We start from the raw sequence: 16,163 nt of genomic DNA, 5'->3' as shown, positions 1-16,163 counted from the left end.
GCATCAGGTGGCCAAAGTATTGGAGTTTCAGCTTCAACATCAGTCCTTCCAATGAACACCCAGGACTGATCTCCTTTAGGATGGACTGGTTGGAGATCCTTGCAGTCCAGGGGACTCTCAAGAGTCTTCTCCAACACCACAGTTCAAAAGCATCAATTCTTTGACGCTCAGCTTTCTTTATAGTCCAATTCTCACATCCATACATGACTACTGGAAAAACCACAGCCTTGACTTAGTCGGACCTTTGTTGGCAAAGTAATGTGCTGTCTGGGTTGGTCATAACTTTTCTTCCAAGGAGTAAGTGGCTTTTTATTTCATGCCTGCAGTCACCATCTGCAGTGATTTTGGAGCCCCCCAAAATGAAGTCTGTTACTGTTTCCACTGTTTCCACATCTATTTGCCATGAAGTGATGGGACCGGATGCCATGATCTTAGTTTTCTGAATGTTGAGCTTGAAGCCAACTTTTTCACTCTCCTCTTTCACTTTCATCAAGAGGCTCTTTAGTTCTTCTTTGCTTTCTGCCATAAGGGTGGTGTCATCTGCATATCTGAGGTTATTGATATTTCTCCCGGCAATCTTGATTCCAGCTTGTGCTTCCTCCAGCCCAGCATTTCTCATGATGTACTCCGCATATAAGTTAAATAAGCAGGGGGACAATATACAGCCTTGACGTACTCCTTTCCCGATTTGGAACCAGTGTGTTGTTCCATGTCCAGTTCTAACTGTTGCTTCTTGTCCTGCATACACACTTCTCAGGAGGCAGGTCAGGTGGTCTGGTATTCGCATCTCTTAAATAATTTTCTACAGTTTGTTGTGATCCACACAGTTAAAGACTTTGGCATAGTCAGTAAAGCAGAAGTAGATGTTTTTCTGGAACTCTCTTGCTTTTCTGATGATCCAACGGATGTTGGCAGTTTGATCTCTGGTTCCTCTGCCTTTTCTAAAACCAGCTTGAACATCTGGAAGTTCATGGTTCATGTACTGTTAAAACCTGGCTTGGAGAATTTTGAGCATTACTTTGCTAGTGTGTGAGATGAGTGCAATTGTGAGGTAGTTTGAGCATTCTTTGGCAATTCCTTTCTTTGGGATTGGAATGAAAACTGACCTTTTCCAGTCTAGTGACCACTGCTGAGTTTTCCAAATTTGCTGGCATATTGAGTGCAGGACTTTCACAGCATCATCTTTCAGGATTTGAAATAGCTCAACTGGAATTCCATCACCTGCATTAGCTTTGTTCTTAGTGATGCTTCCTAAGGCCCACTTGACTTCGCATTCCAGGATGTCTGGCTCTAGGTGAGTGATCACACCATTGTGATTATCTGGGTTTTTTGTATAGTTCTTCTGTGTATTCTTGCCACCTCATCTTAATATCTTCTGTTAGGTCCATACCATTTCTGTCCTTTATTGAGCCCATCTTTGCGTGAATGTTCCCTTGGTATCCCTGATTTTCATGAAGAGATCTCTAGTCTTTCCCATTCTATTGTTTTCCTCTATTTCTTTGCATTGATCGCTGAGGAAGGCTTTTTTATCTCTCCTTGCTATTCTTTGAAACTCTGCATTCAAATGGGTATGTCTTTCCTTTTCTCCTTTGCCTTTCACATATCTTCTTTTCATAGCTATTTCTAAGGCCTCCTCAGACAACCATTTTGCCTTCTTGCATTTCTTTTTCCTGGGGATGGTCTTGATCCCTGCCCCCTGTACAATATCATGAACTTCCATCCATAGTTCTTCAAGCACTCTGTCAGATCTAATCCTTTGAATCTGTTCGTCACTTCTGCTGTACTAATCATAAGGGATTTGATTTGGAATGGTCTAGTGGTTTTCCCTACTTTCTTCAATTTAAGCCTGAATTTGGCAGTAAGGAGTTCATGATCTGAGCCACAGTCAGCTCCCGGTCTTGCTTTTGCTGACTGTATAAAGCTTCTCCATCTTTGGCTGCAAAGAATACAATCAATCTGATTTCGGTATTGACCATCTGGTGATGTCCATGTGTGGAGTCTTCTCTTGTGTTTGTTGGAAGAGTGTATTTGCTATGACCGTTGTGTTCTCTTAGCAAAACTCTGTTAATCTTTGCCCTGCTTCATTCTGTACTCCAAGGCCAATTTGCCTGTTACTCCAGGTATTTCTTGACTTCCTACTTTTGCATTCCAGTCACCTATAATGAAAAGGACATCTTTTTTTTTGGGTTTTAGTTCTAGAAGGTCTTATAGGTCTTCATAGAACCATTCAACCTCAGCTTCTTCAGCATTACTGGTCGGGGCATAGATTTATTAGGCTTCTTGAAGAACTGATGTTGAAGCTGAAACTCCAATACTTTGGCCACCTGATGCAAAGAGCTGACTCATTTGAAAAGACCCTGATGCTGGGAAAGATTGAGGGCAGGAGGAGAAGGGGACGACAGAGGATGAGATGGTTGGATGGCATCACTGACTGATGGACGTGAGTTTGGGTAAACTCCGGGAGTTGGTGATGGACAGGGAGGCCTGGTGTGCTGAGGTTCATGGGGTTGCAAAGAGTCGGACATGACTGAGTGACTGAACTGAACTAAAATTTTCCCACAGTTCGTGCATGCCCTTTTCATTTTTAAAAAAAATTCTTTTTTTCTTTTTGTGTTTCATCAAGCATTGTTTCTGCTGCTAATGCCTTCAGGTTCACTGTTTTTCTTCTGCAGTGTCTACTCTGCTAACTGTATTTTTCATCTTGGGCGTTGTAGTTTTCGTTTCTGAGGTTTGGTGGTAAGGCTGTTTTGGCACAGAGTCCCAGTGGCATTCTTAAAAGATTGTTTTCAAGGAAGAACTCAAATTAAGGATTCTTTGAAGAGATTTAGAATATCCAGTAGTTAGTTCTTATAGATTAAAAGCCTTTCACATGCATGAACTAGCATTATTTGTCTGTTATAATTGTGATTTTTTAACCTTAATACTGCTTCCTTTATTATTTATCATCCACTTATATTTAGTTTGATATCTAGTACTTTTGAAAATATAACTGCATTCTTTTCAGAATATCTTTATTTAGTTTAGATTCCTTTGTGTGCGTGTGTGCTGAGTTGTTTCAGTCATTTCCAACTCTTTGCGACCGCATGGACTGTACCCTGCCAGGCTCCTCTCTGCATGGGATTCTCCAGGCAAGAATACTGGAGTGGGTTGGCATGCCTTCCTCCAGGGGATCTTAGATTCCTTTACTAAATAAAATTGACAGATTATTTGGATTTTTCCTTAATTGCATTTGTAAGTGGCCAAAATATTAAGCCATACATAGCCAGGAACACCAAGGCCTTTTTTTTTTGTCTAGTCTACAAAAATGAGACTGTAAACTCCTGGAGAATGGGCAGTTATCTTTCAAATTATTTGCTGTTTTAAGGTTATCCCTTACTGAGTTTTTGTCTTGTCAAAGAAATTTGTTTCATTTATCAATTTTCTTTCTTGCAGAGAAATTGCAACTACAAAATTTTAAGAACAAAACCAAAGTAGTAATAATCAATAATGGGTGAAAAAATGTTTAAAATATCCTACTTTTTGTCTAATATTGAATAGTCATTGGAATTTGTGACATCTACTGGAGACAGTGTATGATAACTTTAAAATATTTCCTTAGGTAAAAGTGATACGAATAATCCTGGACCTGAAATTAATAAGATTCGAACACCAGAGAAAAAACCTACAGAAGCAAAGCAGGTAGGTTATTTACCTTTAGTGAATGCATTGTTCTCATGGATTTAGTTTAATTGATCATCTTAGAATCCTGGTGTTTTATAGAAAATTATCTCCCCTTTTACGTTTTGTTGTTTGATGAGGATCTAGTGGGCACATTGCACTCTCTCCCTCTGCTGTTTCTTTGCTACATTATTTTATTTTTCAGAGTACTTTCTCAAATTATGTTATTCAGTGATAGACTTAAATTTAGAGACTTCTTATGATAAAGTAGTAAGTGAAGACACAGCTATAGTTGTGTCATTCAACATTATCTCAGATTGGGAAGAGCTGTTACAGTGAAGAAGGAAGACTTCACATTCTCAAGCCCTCTCTCATCACGCCTGCTGTACCCATCCTTAACTCTTAACCCATTTGTTCATCTGCGTCTGTACTCATGAGCCAGTTAGGCAAAAATCAAATCGTTGGTTGGATTAGTGTTACTGGAGACCCATGTTTTCTGGCCTCAGGGCACCCGTGGGGCACCTGCCTGTGTTTCCTCTGTGTACCAGGCTCCCTTTGCCCGTTTACTCAGCGGCTCTTTGGATGACTGGGTACCTTCCGCCATTATTCTCATGATCAGAGGATGACCTCGCCTTAGAGATTAAACACTCAGGATTCCACCCTGCTAGCTGACAACTTTGGACTTGACACTTTTTGTCCTCAGACACCCTTACTTCTTCATCACCAGCCTCAGAGGGAGTTTCCGTGAAAACTAATCTGTCCTCTTCCAGTCCCTTCCCTTCTTGTGTTTCAGAAGGAAGACAGCATGCTGTAGCTTAAAAACCTTCAGTAGCTTACCACAGTCTTTGAGATTAAAAGGAAAATGTTTACATTCAGAATTGAATCATTCAGGGTCTTGTGTAATTGGGCTGTTGAAGTTTTATTTGATGTCAAGGAGGAGGAAATTAGCATGCAAGCCTAGTTGTAGCTCTGTGTACACAAAACTTCTCATCCCCTCGTAGCCACCATGCTTTTCGTCTGCTCTCCTCTCTCGGTGTGTAAGCTGCTACCTTTTTCTAGTATGTCTTTCCCTCACTGCAAAACTCCAACCTCTTGTAAAGATTCAGCCCAAGTGTCATCATCTCTGTGAAGTCACCCTTGATTTTCTCAGGCTGTGGGATCTCATGTCACACCCTCTTAAAACACCTCTAATTTTACGTTTATGTGTGATGTCCTCTACTGGACTCTGAGCCAGATTTTAGAAAACTTTCTGTAAGATAGTAAATTCTCAGACTTTGTGGGCCATGTGGCTTCTGTTGCAACTGCTCACCTCTGCCATCGTTGTGAGAAAAGAGACACAGCATGTAAATGAATGAGTGTGGCTGTGTTCCAGTAAAACTTCGTGGACAAAAATATAGTGGACTGGAAATGGCCTGGGGGCCAGGCTTTGCCAGCCCTCGCTCTGCAGTCTTGATGGTACAGATGCAGTCTTATTGTGCCTTTAATCTCTCACATCAGGCACAGTGTCCTTGATACGCCCTCAATAAGTGTTTGTTGAAGGAATGATGGCAAAAATTGACAGCCAAACAGATTATTCAGAGATGATATAGTACTTATTTTTTTGTTCACTTCAGAGTTATTTAAGTTGAGACAAGTTTTTTAATGTAGATATGTTTGAGGGAAGAGATGTATAAAAGCAATAAAATCAGAAAGAAAGAACACATTTCAGTGATTTATATCAGAAGGAAATAATTGGTTATCTTTCCAAGGAAGGAAATGTAAAAAAAAAAAAAATAATGTTTTTAAAATGGATATGCTATTAAAATAGTAGTATCTCTCCTTATGACTCAGATTTAATATGCTGTTTTTTCTGTTTCATGTTTCCTGATTTAAAGAATATTCTTTTACTTGATTGTCAGAAAGTGATTTACTAGGCACGCAATGCTCTTGCTCCTACTGATAAGAGTGGATCATATCCTTTAGAATTGCTGAGGGGAGGAAAGGTGGGAAGCCACAGGACTTAGATCTTCTGCAGCTAAAAAATATTTCTCCTTTTTTTTTTTTTTAGATTGATTTGGAATCAAACCCGCAGAACAGAAGTCCTGAATCACGTCCTGGCATTGTTTATCCCAATCCCAAATTTCATCGCAAAGATAATCTCACCCCAAGACACATAAACCTTCCTCTCCCTGCCCCCCATGCACAGTATGCCATCCCCGGTCGTCATTTTCATCCCCTTCCCCAGCTCCCGAGACCACCCTTCCCAATTCCGCAGCAGCACGCCTTGCTGAATCAGCAGCAGAGTAACTTGCCTGAACAGCCGAGCCCGGTGCCAGCCCAGCCCAGTCAGGTGGCCCCTCAGCTGGGCCCGCCGCCGCCTCAGCTCTCCCCTGCCTACCCGGCCGGCCCCGGCAGTGCTTTTTTCAGTAACACGGTTCCCCACCGACCACAGTCCCCGCCCGCGGAGGCTGTGGTTCCCGAGCAGCAGCCTCCACCCGTGCTGCAGGAGGGCCACAGTCCCCTGCGGGCCCTCACGCAGCCCGGCCCCATCCTGCCTTCACCTCTGAACAGCTTCCCGGACGAGAGCCCCCCGGGCCTGCCGATGGGGGAGGCTTTGGGTGAGTTCTCCTGTCGCTGCAGGACGGGACAGCGTCTGGGAGTGTTTACTTGAGTGACGTGTGCTATACAGTATTCATTTGAATCAGGATTGATTCATTTCTTCACATAACGCTGGCCAAAAAAAAACTTAGTGTAATAATCAGAATCTAGTTCCAAATGCTATATAGAACTAAGCGTACAGTTGGTGTCAGGTTACGTCATGCTGTAGGTGAGGAGGAATCCCCATCATTACCGTGATTTAGTTACTGGGAAATTAGAAGTCCTGCTCTCTCCAAACTCATATGGTAGCCGTGTCTTTGTGGAGAATATCTGATTGTAAAAATTCTTGAAGACATTAACTTGAAACCCTAAACGCTGATAACTTAAACTTGCTACAAATGTGATTACAGATCGTATGCATGGGAGTGTAGCTCTGGAAACCCTGAGGCAGCAGCATGTGCGGCTACAGCAGTGGAGCGAGCACCACGCCTATCTCAGTCAGGGCAGCCTCCCGTACCCGCACCATCACCACCCTCACCCGCACCTCCAGCACCTTCCCCAGCCGCCTGTTGGATTGCATCAGCCCCCAGTGAGAGCAGACTGGAAGCTCCCCAGCAGTGCCGAAGATGAAGCAGAAACGACTGACTCACGGTCAGAAACAACTGCCTCACACTCGTTTCAGCAGACTGAACAGGGCCCCTGAGACGTGGCCTCCGTACTGTTTTCTTTCTTGAATGTTGTCCTGTTAGCCTCATACTGGAACACTGCCCCAAAGAAACTGGATGCCAGCCTTCTAGGCAACTGCTATGCAGTTCTGTCGATTGACTCTAAAATGTAGAACATCTTTTTAGAAGTAACTTGTGAAAACCTAGGTGTGGAAGGTCTGCTGTGGACCGTGCATTTATGTGGCCTCTAGCTTTGCAGTCTCTTGTGAAAGAGACATGTACCATCACTGTGGGTGTTTTTTCCGTATTCAGTCATAATGCAAAGAATGCAAAGAGAACAGAATTAAATTAGAGGTTAAAAGTTAAAAATTATGCATTTACTACCAATATATTTTTTGCACAAAATTCTACCCTCTTTTAAGTCAGATGTTTGAGTCTTCAGTGCTCATTCTAAATTTGTTTTTATGGTGCGTCATTTGACTGCAGTGAAGCATTTCCCAATCCCTTCTGAGTAAGATCCACTGTTACGGTGACCTTCTGTAACTGCCAGCTACCAAAGGCATGGAAAGACAAGGACAGTTGCTTTTAAATCCAAAAGGGGAAGAAAGAAGTCAGATACTTGGGTATAGTTAGTGTCTTCAGTTCAACATCTGTGAGCATTAATGCTTGCTTTTGAGATGAATTAATGTTAGTTCTAGTTATTATGCTTTTGTTTGTAAAAATTACACATGTAGTTGACTAAGCTCTCCTCATATTTCATCATCCTTACATAGGTTTCAAGACTTACTCAGAGAACTGTCTAATCGTGAGCAAAGTGAAACACGGGAACTAGCTGAAATGCCACCACCTCAATCAAGACTTTTGCAGTATAGACAAATTCAGACTAGGAGCCCACCAGCAGCCTCCTCGCCCCCGTCCGGCGCAGACCACAGCACCCACTTTCCGAACTTCACTGACAGCAGCAGAGACCTTGAGGCGGCCAACAGCCCTGCGTTCCCACAGCGCCTGCCACCCCCGATGTTCAGCTCTCCTTTCTCGTTGCCGTCGGAGCACCTCACCCCTCCTCCTCTGAAGTACCTGGCCCCTGATGGAGCGTGGACTTTCGCTAACTTACAGCAGAACCACCTGATGGGGCCGGGCTTTCCCTACGGCCTACCTCCACTGCCGCACAGGCCCCCGCAGACCCCTTTTGTGCAAATGCAGAGCCACCCGCCGGCTGTCGGTCAGGAGCCGCTCCACCCGCTGTCCTCCCGGACGGTGTCGTCCTCTTCGCTCCCCAGCTTAGAAGAGGTACGTTTCTGTCTTCTCCATTTCTCCTTTCAGCCATCAGTTGATTGTGAAAAAAATCAATGTTTATTGGTTTGATAATGTTAGTGGACAGATCTTATTGAATTTAATAGTCTTAAATTCTTGCAACTGAAAAGATGATCTTAAGTAAAGACAATCTTTTCTTGCAACTTGTTTTTCAGCTTCATTTTAAAGCTCTGTTTTTTTATTGAAGCATAGCTGCTTTACAGTATTGTGTTAGTTTCAGCTGTACAGCAAAGCGGTCTAGTCATATGCATACATGCGTGTGTATCACTCTGTCTCCCACGGCGGGCAAAGCGGTCTAGTCACATGCATACATGCGTGTGTATCACTCTGTTCCCACGGCGGGCAAAGCGGTCTAGTCATATGCATACACACATATGTATCACTCTGTCTCCCACGGCGGGCACAGCGGTCTAGTCATATGCATACACACGTATGTATCACTCTGTTTCCCACGGCGGGCTGTTGTGAGGTACTGAGCACTGTCCCCTGTGTCACACAGCAGTCTGTGTTGCCCGTCTGCTTAATTCACAGCAGTTTGTGTTCGTTCATCCCGTACTCCCAGTTCACCCCCTTCCCCCACTTTTGATAGCCATAAGTTAATAGCCATGAGTTTTCTATGTCTGTGTGCCTCTTTCTGTTTTGTATATAGATTCATTTGTGTTATTTTACAGATTCTGCATATAAATGGTATCATATAATACTTTGACTTCACTTGGTGTGATAATCTCCAGGCCCATCCATGTTGCTGCAAATGGCAAAATTCATTTTTTTTGTAGCTGAGTAGTATTCTGTTTTATACACACACACACATACATACACACACACAAACATACACACACACACACATACATATAAATATATTCCACTGTGTGTGTGTGTGTTAGTTGCTCAGTCATGTCCAACACTTTATGACCCCACAGACTGTAGCCCACCAGGCGCCTCTGTCCATGGGATTTCCCAGGTAAGAGTACTGGAGCGTTTTGCCATTTCCTTCTCCAGGGGATCTTCCCAACCCAGGAATCGAACCTGGGTCTTCTGCATTGTGGGCAGATTCTTTACTATCTGCGCCATCAGGAAAGCCCATGCATATATATACACACACATTTTCTTTATCCATTCATCTGTCGATGGACACTGAGTTTGTTTTCCATGTCTTGGCTATTCTAAACAGTGCTGCTATGAACAGTGGGGCACATGTATCTTTTCAAGGTAGAATTTTTGTCTTTTCCAGATGTGTGCCCGGGAGTGAAATTGCCAAGTCGCATGGTGGCTCTGGTTTTAGCTGTTACAGAGCCTCCACGCCATTTCCCATGGCGGCGGCTGCGCCACTTGCTTCCCCCAGACAGTGCAGGAGGGTGCCCTTTTCTGCACACCCTCTTTAGCTTTCATTATTTGTAGACGTTTTAATGATAGCCAGTCTGACCAGTGTGAGGTGGTACCTTATTGTGGTTTTAATTTGTATTTCTCTTAATAATTAGCGATGTTGAGCATCTTTTCATGTGCTTTTTGGCCATCTGTATGTCTTTGGAGAAATGTCTGTTAGGTCTCCTGCCCATTTTTTGATTGGGTTGTTTGCTTTCTTGACCTTGAGTCGTATGAGTTATTTGTGTACTTTGGAAATTAACCCTTTGATGGTGAGGTCATTTACAAATATTTTTTTCCATTCCTTAGGTTGTCTTTTCATTTTGTTGATGGTTTCCTTTGCTATGCAAAAGCTTTTAAGTTTGGTTAGGTCCCCTGTGTTTATTTTTGCTTCTGTTTCTTTTGCCATGAGAGACTGACGTAAGAAAATACTGCCGTGCGTTACGTCCATAAATGTTGGCTGTGTTCTCTTCTAGAAGCTTTTTGTTGTCATGTCTTATATTTAGGTCTTTAAACTATCCAGTATATTTTTTATGTGAGATGAGGGAGTGTTCTAATTTCATTGATTTACCTGCATGTTCTTGGAATTTATTTTCATTTTTCCCCTGTTACTGTGCTATTTCATATTTCAGACCTTGTAGAAGGGTCAGTGTTAAAACATGAAGCCTGTCAGAGCCTTTTATTGTAACTGTTTTAGAGCATTTAACATCTGACTGACTTGAGGAGGCTATTCACTTAAGAAGCTTTGTCCTGTCTAATCTGGGGAAATGGATTTTAGTGTCTCATCTTTTTACTTACTTTATTTTTGTTGATTACAAGTTTGTTCATTAGACTCCGTGACCAGTGCTGGCTTTCTCAGCCAGCCGTGGTTTCTCCTCTCACCCATCCCTGCTTTCTTAGCCTGGGGCAGTTAACATCTGACTCCCAGACGTCAGAATGCGCAGTGCTTAACGTAGAAATGGCAATGCTAAATAAGCTAAGCATTTTAAGGTAAATGGAATTTTTCTTAAAATATATTGGTGTTGCCAAAGAGCATCTTTATGGACCTTCACTGATTAAAGATCATAGTAATTCTAGATTATAAAACTTCAAAAAAAAAAAAAAAACTTCAAAAATGATACTGTTTGGACTATAGAAATGTTGTCTAGCTATTCCTTTTAAGCTCAGCTACTAGAAATAAGAATGTGTAAAGTTTGTGTGATCATTATCAATCCCAAATGTCTTAAAACAGGGTAAACATTTAGACTTTTGGGATGTGAAAAATATTTTTTTGACTTCATTTTGGTGGTTCCTTAGTGATTTCTAAAGGCTTTAGAAATAATTCATATTTTGCAAATATTCTGCTATAGATGCTGATTAAAAAGTTAAGTTTCATAGGGACATTTCTATATATCTTATTTGTCTGTTTTGGAGGTAATTTGTTGCAATTCACTATTTTATCCATTTGAAAGTGTCCGTTTTAGAGTAAAATTTAATGGATTTTCGTATATGCACAATATCATGCAGCAACCACCACTGTCTAATGTTAGAACATTTTTGCCACCCTCAGAGAAACACCATCACCATTGAGCAGTTACTCCCCAGCCTTCCCTGCCTCTAGTCCCCAACAACTAATAATCTGTTTTCTGTCCCTGTAGAGACTTTTGGTATAAATGGAATCATTCATGTGGTCTTTCGTGTCTTCTTTCATTTAGCATCATGCTTTTGAAGCTCATCCACTTTGTAGCGTGTATCAATACCTCATAATTTTTCATGGCTGAGTGATATTCTGTTGTATGGATATACTGCCATTTGTTTATATGTTCATCATTTGATGGACATTTGGGTTGTTTCTTTTTTTTCTTTTGCTGTTATGAATAATGTGTCTATGTGCATTCATGAACAAATTTTGTGTGAAAGTATATTTTCAGTTCTCTTGTACCTGAAATTCTTGGGTCATATGGTAACTGTTTCTGAGAGGCAGCCGAACTGTTTTCCACAGTGTCTTGCATCATTTATATTCTAATTTGTCCTTTTTTAAAAAAAATTATAGCCATCCTAGTGGGTGTGAAACAGTATTTCATTTTGAGTTGCATTTCCCTAAACTAATGATGCTGGGCGTCTTCTAGTATGCGTGTTGGCCATTCGTACATCTTCTTTGGAGAAATGTCTATGCAGGTCCTCTGCTTTGAAAAACAATTGTCTTTGTGTTGTGGAGCCATAAGAGTTTTTGTGTATATCTTGGATATAGGTTCTTATCACATATAATTTGCAGTATTTTCTCCCATTTTGTGGACTGTCTTTTCACCCTCTTGAGAGTATCCTTTGATGCAGCAAAGGCTTTAATTTAGATAAGGTCCAATTCGTCTGTTTTTTCTTTGTTCATCATGCTTCTGGTGTCATGTCTAAGAAACGATTGCATAGGCCAAGGTCACAGAGAATTACATCTACCTTCCCTAGTTTTATAGTTTTAGTTCTTACGTTTAATTCTCTGATCCATTCTGAAATAATTTTTGTGCATTTTGTGAGGTAGGTGTCTTAATTCATTATTTTGCATGTGGTCGTTGAGTTTTATTTGCACCATTTGTTGGAAAGACTGTTCTTTCTCCAGTTTATGGTCTTAGCAACCTTGTCAAAAATCAATTGACCATAGACCTTTGGGTTTACATCTTGACTCTTAAGTTCTGTTCCTGGATCTGTTATGTCCTTATGCTGACCACTGGCTTGTATACTGTAGCTTTGTCCTGAGTTTCCTGTTTGGAAGTATGAGTCTTTGTACTTTGTTCTTCTGTTTCAAGATAGTTTTGGCTATTCTGGGTTCTTTGAATTACCATATGGAACTTAGGGTTAGTTTGTCAGTTTCTGCAAAAAAAGAGTGAGCTGGGATTTTAAAAGGGATTGCTTTAAATTTGTAGATTAACTTGGGAAGTATTGACATCTTAACAATATAAAGTCTTCTGGTACCTGAACATGAGATGTCTTTGAAAATTTCTTTCAGTAGTGTTTTGTAATTTTCCAATTATTTCTTATACTTCTTTTGTTAAATTTATTCCAAATTTATTCCAAGTATATTTTTTGTGCTATTGTAAATGTTTTCTTAGTTTCATTTTTTTGGTTGTTCACTACTAGTTTAGAAATACTGTTGACTGTGTGTTGGTTGTGCATCTTCAGATTTGCAGAACTCTTTGTCAGCTCTAATAGATTTTTTTGTGGATAATTTGGATTTTTTATATAGAAGATAATGTCATCTACAAATATAATTTTGTTCTTTCTGTCTAACGTAGATTTTTTTTATTTCTTTTGCTTGCTTAATTTCCCTGGCCAGAACTTCTAGTTTAATGTCTAAGGTATATATTTGGCAAAATTAGAGAAAACAGATATTGCTGGGGTCTGTTTCCCAGATTCCCTGCTGTTATTGATTTCTTCTGATTTGATCCCGTGTGGTTGGAGAACATACTTTGTATAATTCTATTATTTAAAAAATTGTTGAGACTTGTTTGATGCGCCTGAAACACTGGTGCACTGGAGAAGAATGTGTACTTGCTCTTGTTGGATGGAGGGTTCTGTGAACTTGTTAGGTCTTTTTGGTTAAAATTGTTCACAATTTCTCTTTCCCTTGGGTCTGTTGTTCAGGTCTTATATCTATTATCGAAAGGAGAATGTTGGAGTCTCCAGCTGTTATTGTTGAATTGTCTATTTCTCCTTTTAATTCTGTCAGTTTATGCTTCATCATGTTATTTTGGAGTTCTGTCCTTAGCTTTCATATATTTACAGTTGTTGTATCATCTTGATAGGTTGGCCTTTCATCATTATATGGTGTCCTTTGTCTCTCATAACAGTTTTTGTCTCTGAGTGTGCTTTTTTCTGACATTTGTATGGCCACTCCAGCTCACTTTTGGTTATTGTTTGCATGGAATGTCTTTTTTTCATCTTTTTGTTTTTTTATTTTGTTGTCATTTGTTTGTCTAGCAACATTTCTGAACTAATTTTTTTATTTTAAATTTTGAAGTAATTTTTTAAAGCCTGTAATTGTTTTGTGTGGCCTCTTGATGTTTTCCTTCGAAGAGCTGAGTAATTGACTATAGTCATTGCCAAGAGATCTGCTTAAAGGCTCAGGACCAAAGACATTGTCCAGTTTTGCAGAGGGGTGTGTGTGTGTGTGTGTGTGTGTGTGTGTGTGTGTGCGTGTGCGCACACATGTGCACTTTCCTCACTGAGCCGGCAGCTCACGTGTCTGCTTTAGCTTTCACTTCCTGCCTCTCCAGGCTCTGGCTCAGCCGGAGGGGAGGACTCTTCAGGCCTGTCCTAGCGCGGGCACAGCGTGTTTGTGGTCTTCTGCATTCCCAGGAAGGAATAGGTCAGAGCTTGTCAAGGTCTTTCTTCCCGGAAGTATCTTACACCTCGGCCTTTCCTCTCAAGCTTTCTGGCTTTGGAGCCCAGCTTTCAGTCCAGCCGCAGCCCGTTGCTCCAGGCAGCAGCAACTAAAGCATTTACCTTGTCAGTATTTTCAATACGGCCCCTTCGGCACTGGCTGGGTTCCAGGGGAGATAAGATAAAGCAAGTGTTGTTTTGTACCAGAAAGGCCGAAATAAATAATTACAGCTCTGTGACAGTGAGGCCCTTCTGCTCTGATACTGGTGCTGGAAAACGGAGGGTCTTATTTTTAAGGCTACCAGGAGAATGGGACTAGGGTAAGTTAAAGTACCACAAATCTTGCTGTTCTTACTAAGTTTTCCTGGTTTTTCTTGAGTAAGTGCTCCCCTGGTTGCTTCAAGCTTTAATTTTCTGAATTCCAAGAAAGTTGATTGTGACAGGTTTTGTCAGTTTTTTTCATTGCTTTTATGGTGTTCCTTATTCCACCATTTTTACTGATAACACTTGTGATACTTTAACTAATCAAATGAATTCATAATGTGTGGGGGAAGTAACATGCCAAAGTTTTTATAAGGTTTTATGAAGTGTCATACTTTGGTAAATAATGCTGAATACTGAATAGTGTACTTATAATCATTGATCTATTTAAATGTTTCTCAGTTTTGGAATTTAAGCTCTTCACACCTTCAAGCCCCTGACGCTTGTTCTCACTGTCCAGCTGTGAGGGTGTGAATAAGCGCTTTCAGTTGTCATCGGGTTCTCAGAGTGAAATTACTTTTGCAAAAACATTTGGTCATCTGTATTTTGATGCATGAGATTCACGAATGATGACTAACTTGCAACACTGAAGAAAATACCTTGACAAAGAAAAATATTATTTTTACCACATTTGCAGGTTTCGATGTTTTCAGTACACTAGGATAACTTGTGTGCGTTGTGTTGTAAAGGTGATTTTGCATGAATCATCTCACAGAATGAATGGTTTGTGTGTTTGTTGTTTATTTCTAACCTTTTAAAATAATTTATTTAACATTAACAACAGAAAAACATTTTACTTCCTTACCCACTGTGAATCCCTTTACTGCTAGAAGCCTTGAGAGATTAAACTTAAACAGGATGAAAATATCTAGATGTGAACAGTTAACTTGAGCAGATGGTTTTTCATACTGTGTTTCATTTGTTTTTTCTTTTTGATAATAATTTTGATTTTGTTTTGACAAAAGATGCACCTATTCAGCATGGAAAGTGTGGAAGCTAGAGCAATTATTCCTAATTTTGTCATACCAAGATAGCTACTGTAATGCCAGGAAGGAGGAAATTTCCTCTGCCCTTCTAGGTTCTTCCGGCTGGCCTAAGAATTAAATTGACATGATGAAACAGATGAATAGGAGAAACATCAAACCAGGTTTAATTACTGTCTATACATGGGTGAGATCCAAGAAAACTGAGTAACTCACCAAAATGGTTGAAGCCCTTGCCTTAAGTACCGTCTTCAACTGAAGACTAAAGGATGTGGGGTAGTGGCTGGGTGTTCAGAGTGGAGGGAGGCAACTGACATGGAGAAGGAAAAAGCACCGGTGTGGTGTGGTGTTTGCCCACAGGGCCGAGGCAGGGGAACTAGGGAGGAATCTTAACAGACAGGCTTTGCTGGCTTCTTCCCTGGCTGGACCCCTAGTTTGCACTGTATTTGTCTCAGGTCCTCTAGCTGCATTCTCTTAGACGGTTAAGGGGGAGGGAGGTTCTTCCTGAGTCTTTCAGGCCTTACAGACAATCAGCCTAAATGAATCCTCAGGCCAGAGAGACGGTTTTGGGGCGGCCAGTTTTGTTCCCCTGCAGTGACAGGTGGTATTCCTAGCGCTCACAGGTGAGAGCGCACCGCTGATGAGTGGAGGGGGATTGCTTGTTGGAGACAAGCTTTTCCCCTGGCTACTCTGCTCAGTTACGTCACCCCGTCAGACCTTTCTCCCCACCAGGTCAAGATCCCTAAAGGCGACCTTTATCCTGTTCTGTGACACTCTTTGCAACTTAAAAAAACTGATAGAACATTTAGTATTTCTAGGTGCTTAAAGCTTTACTCCATGGGCTTCCCTTACCTGCTTTACCGGGTCCTCAGCTGCCTGGATGAGGCTGGGGCCCTGGGTCTGGCAGAGGTGTGTGCACCCTCTCCCACGTCTAATTCTTTGCCACTGTGATGGAGTGAGGAGAACAAAGGGCAACAGGTCTTCCTTACCTGGC

The 16,163-nt window shown here is 41.2% G+C and overlaps 1 protein-coding gene across 7 annotated transcripts in view; it reads left to right on the top strand.

The window, feature by feature from the left end:
* HELZ (helicase with zinc finger) overlaps nt 1-16,163 on the top strand; it is a 145,594-nt gene that overhangs the window by 117,298 nt on the left and 12,133 nt on the right. For all 7 annotated transcript variants that reach the window (XM_043905773.1, XM_043905775.1, XM_043905771.1 and 4 more), the window contains 4 exons: nt 3,599-3,678; nt 5,705-6,254; nt 6,645-6,885; nt 7,673-8,189. In XM_043905773.1, the coding sequence (XP_043761708.1) occupies nt 3,599-3,678; nt 5,705-6,254; nt 6,645-6,885; nt 7,673-8,189 (1,388 nt within the window). The remainder of the gene's footprint in view (nt 1-3,598; nt 3,679-5,704; nt 6,255-6,644; nt 6,886-7,672; nt 8,190-16,163) is intronic.

This window comes from Cervus elaphus, chromosome 5, assembly GCF_910594005.1.
Source record: "Cervus elaphus chromosome 5, mCerEla1.1, whole genome shotgun sequence".
In the NCBI taxonomy this organism is placed as follows: Eukaryota; Metazoa; Chordata; class Mammalia; order Artiodactyla; family Cervidae; genus Cervus; species Cervus elaphus.
This window is presented reverse-complemented; position numbering and strand designations above follow the sequence as displayed.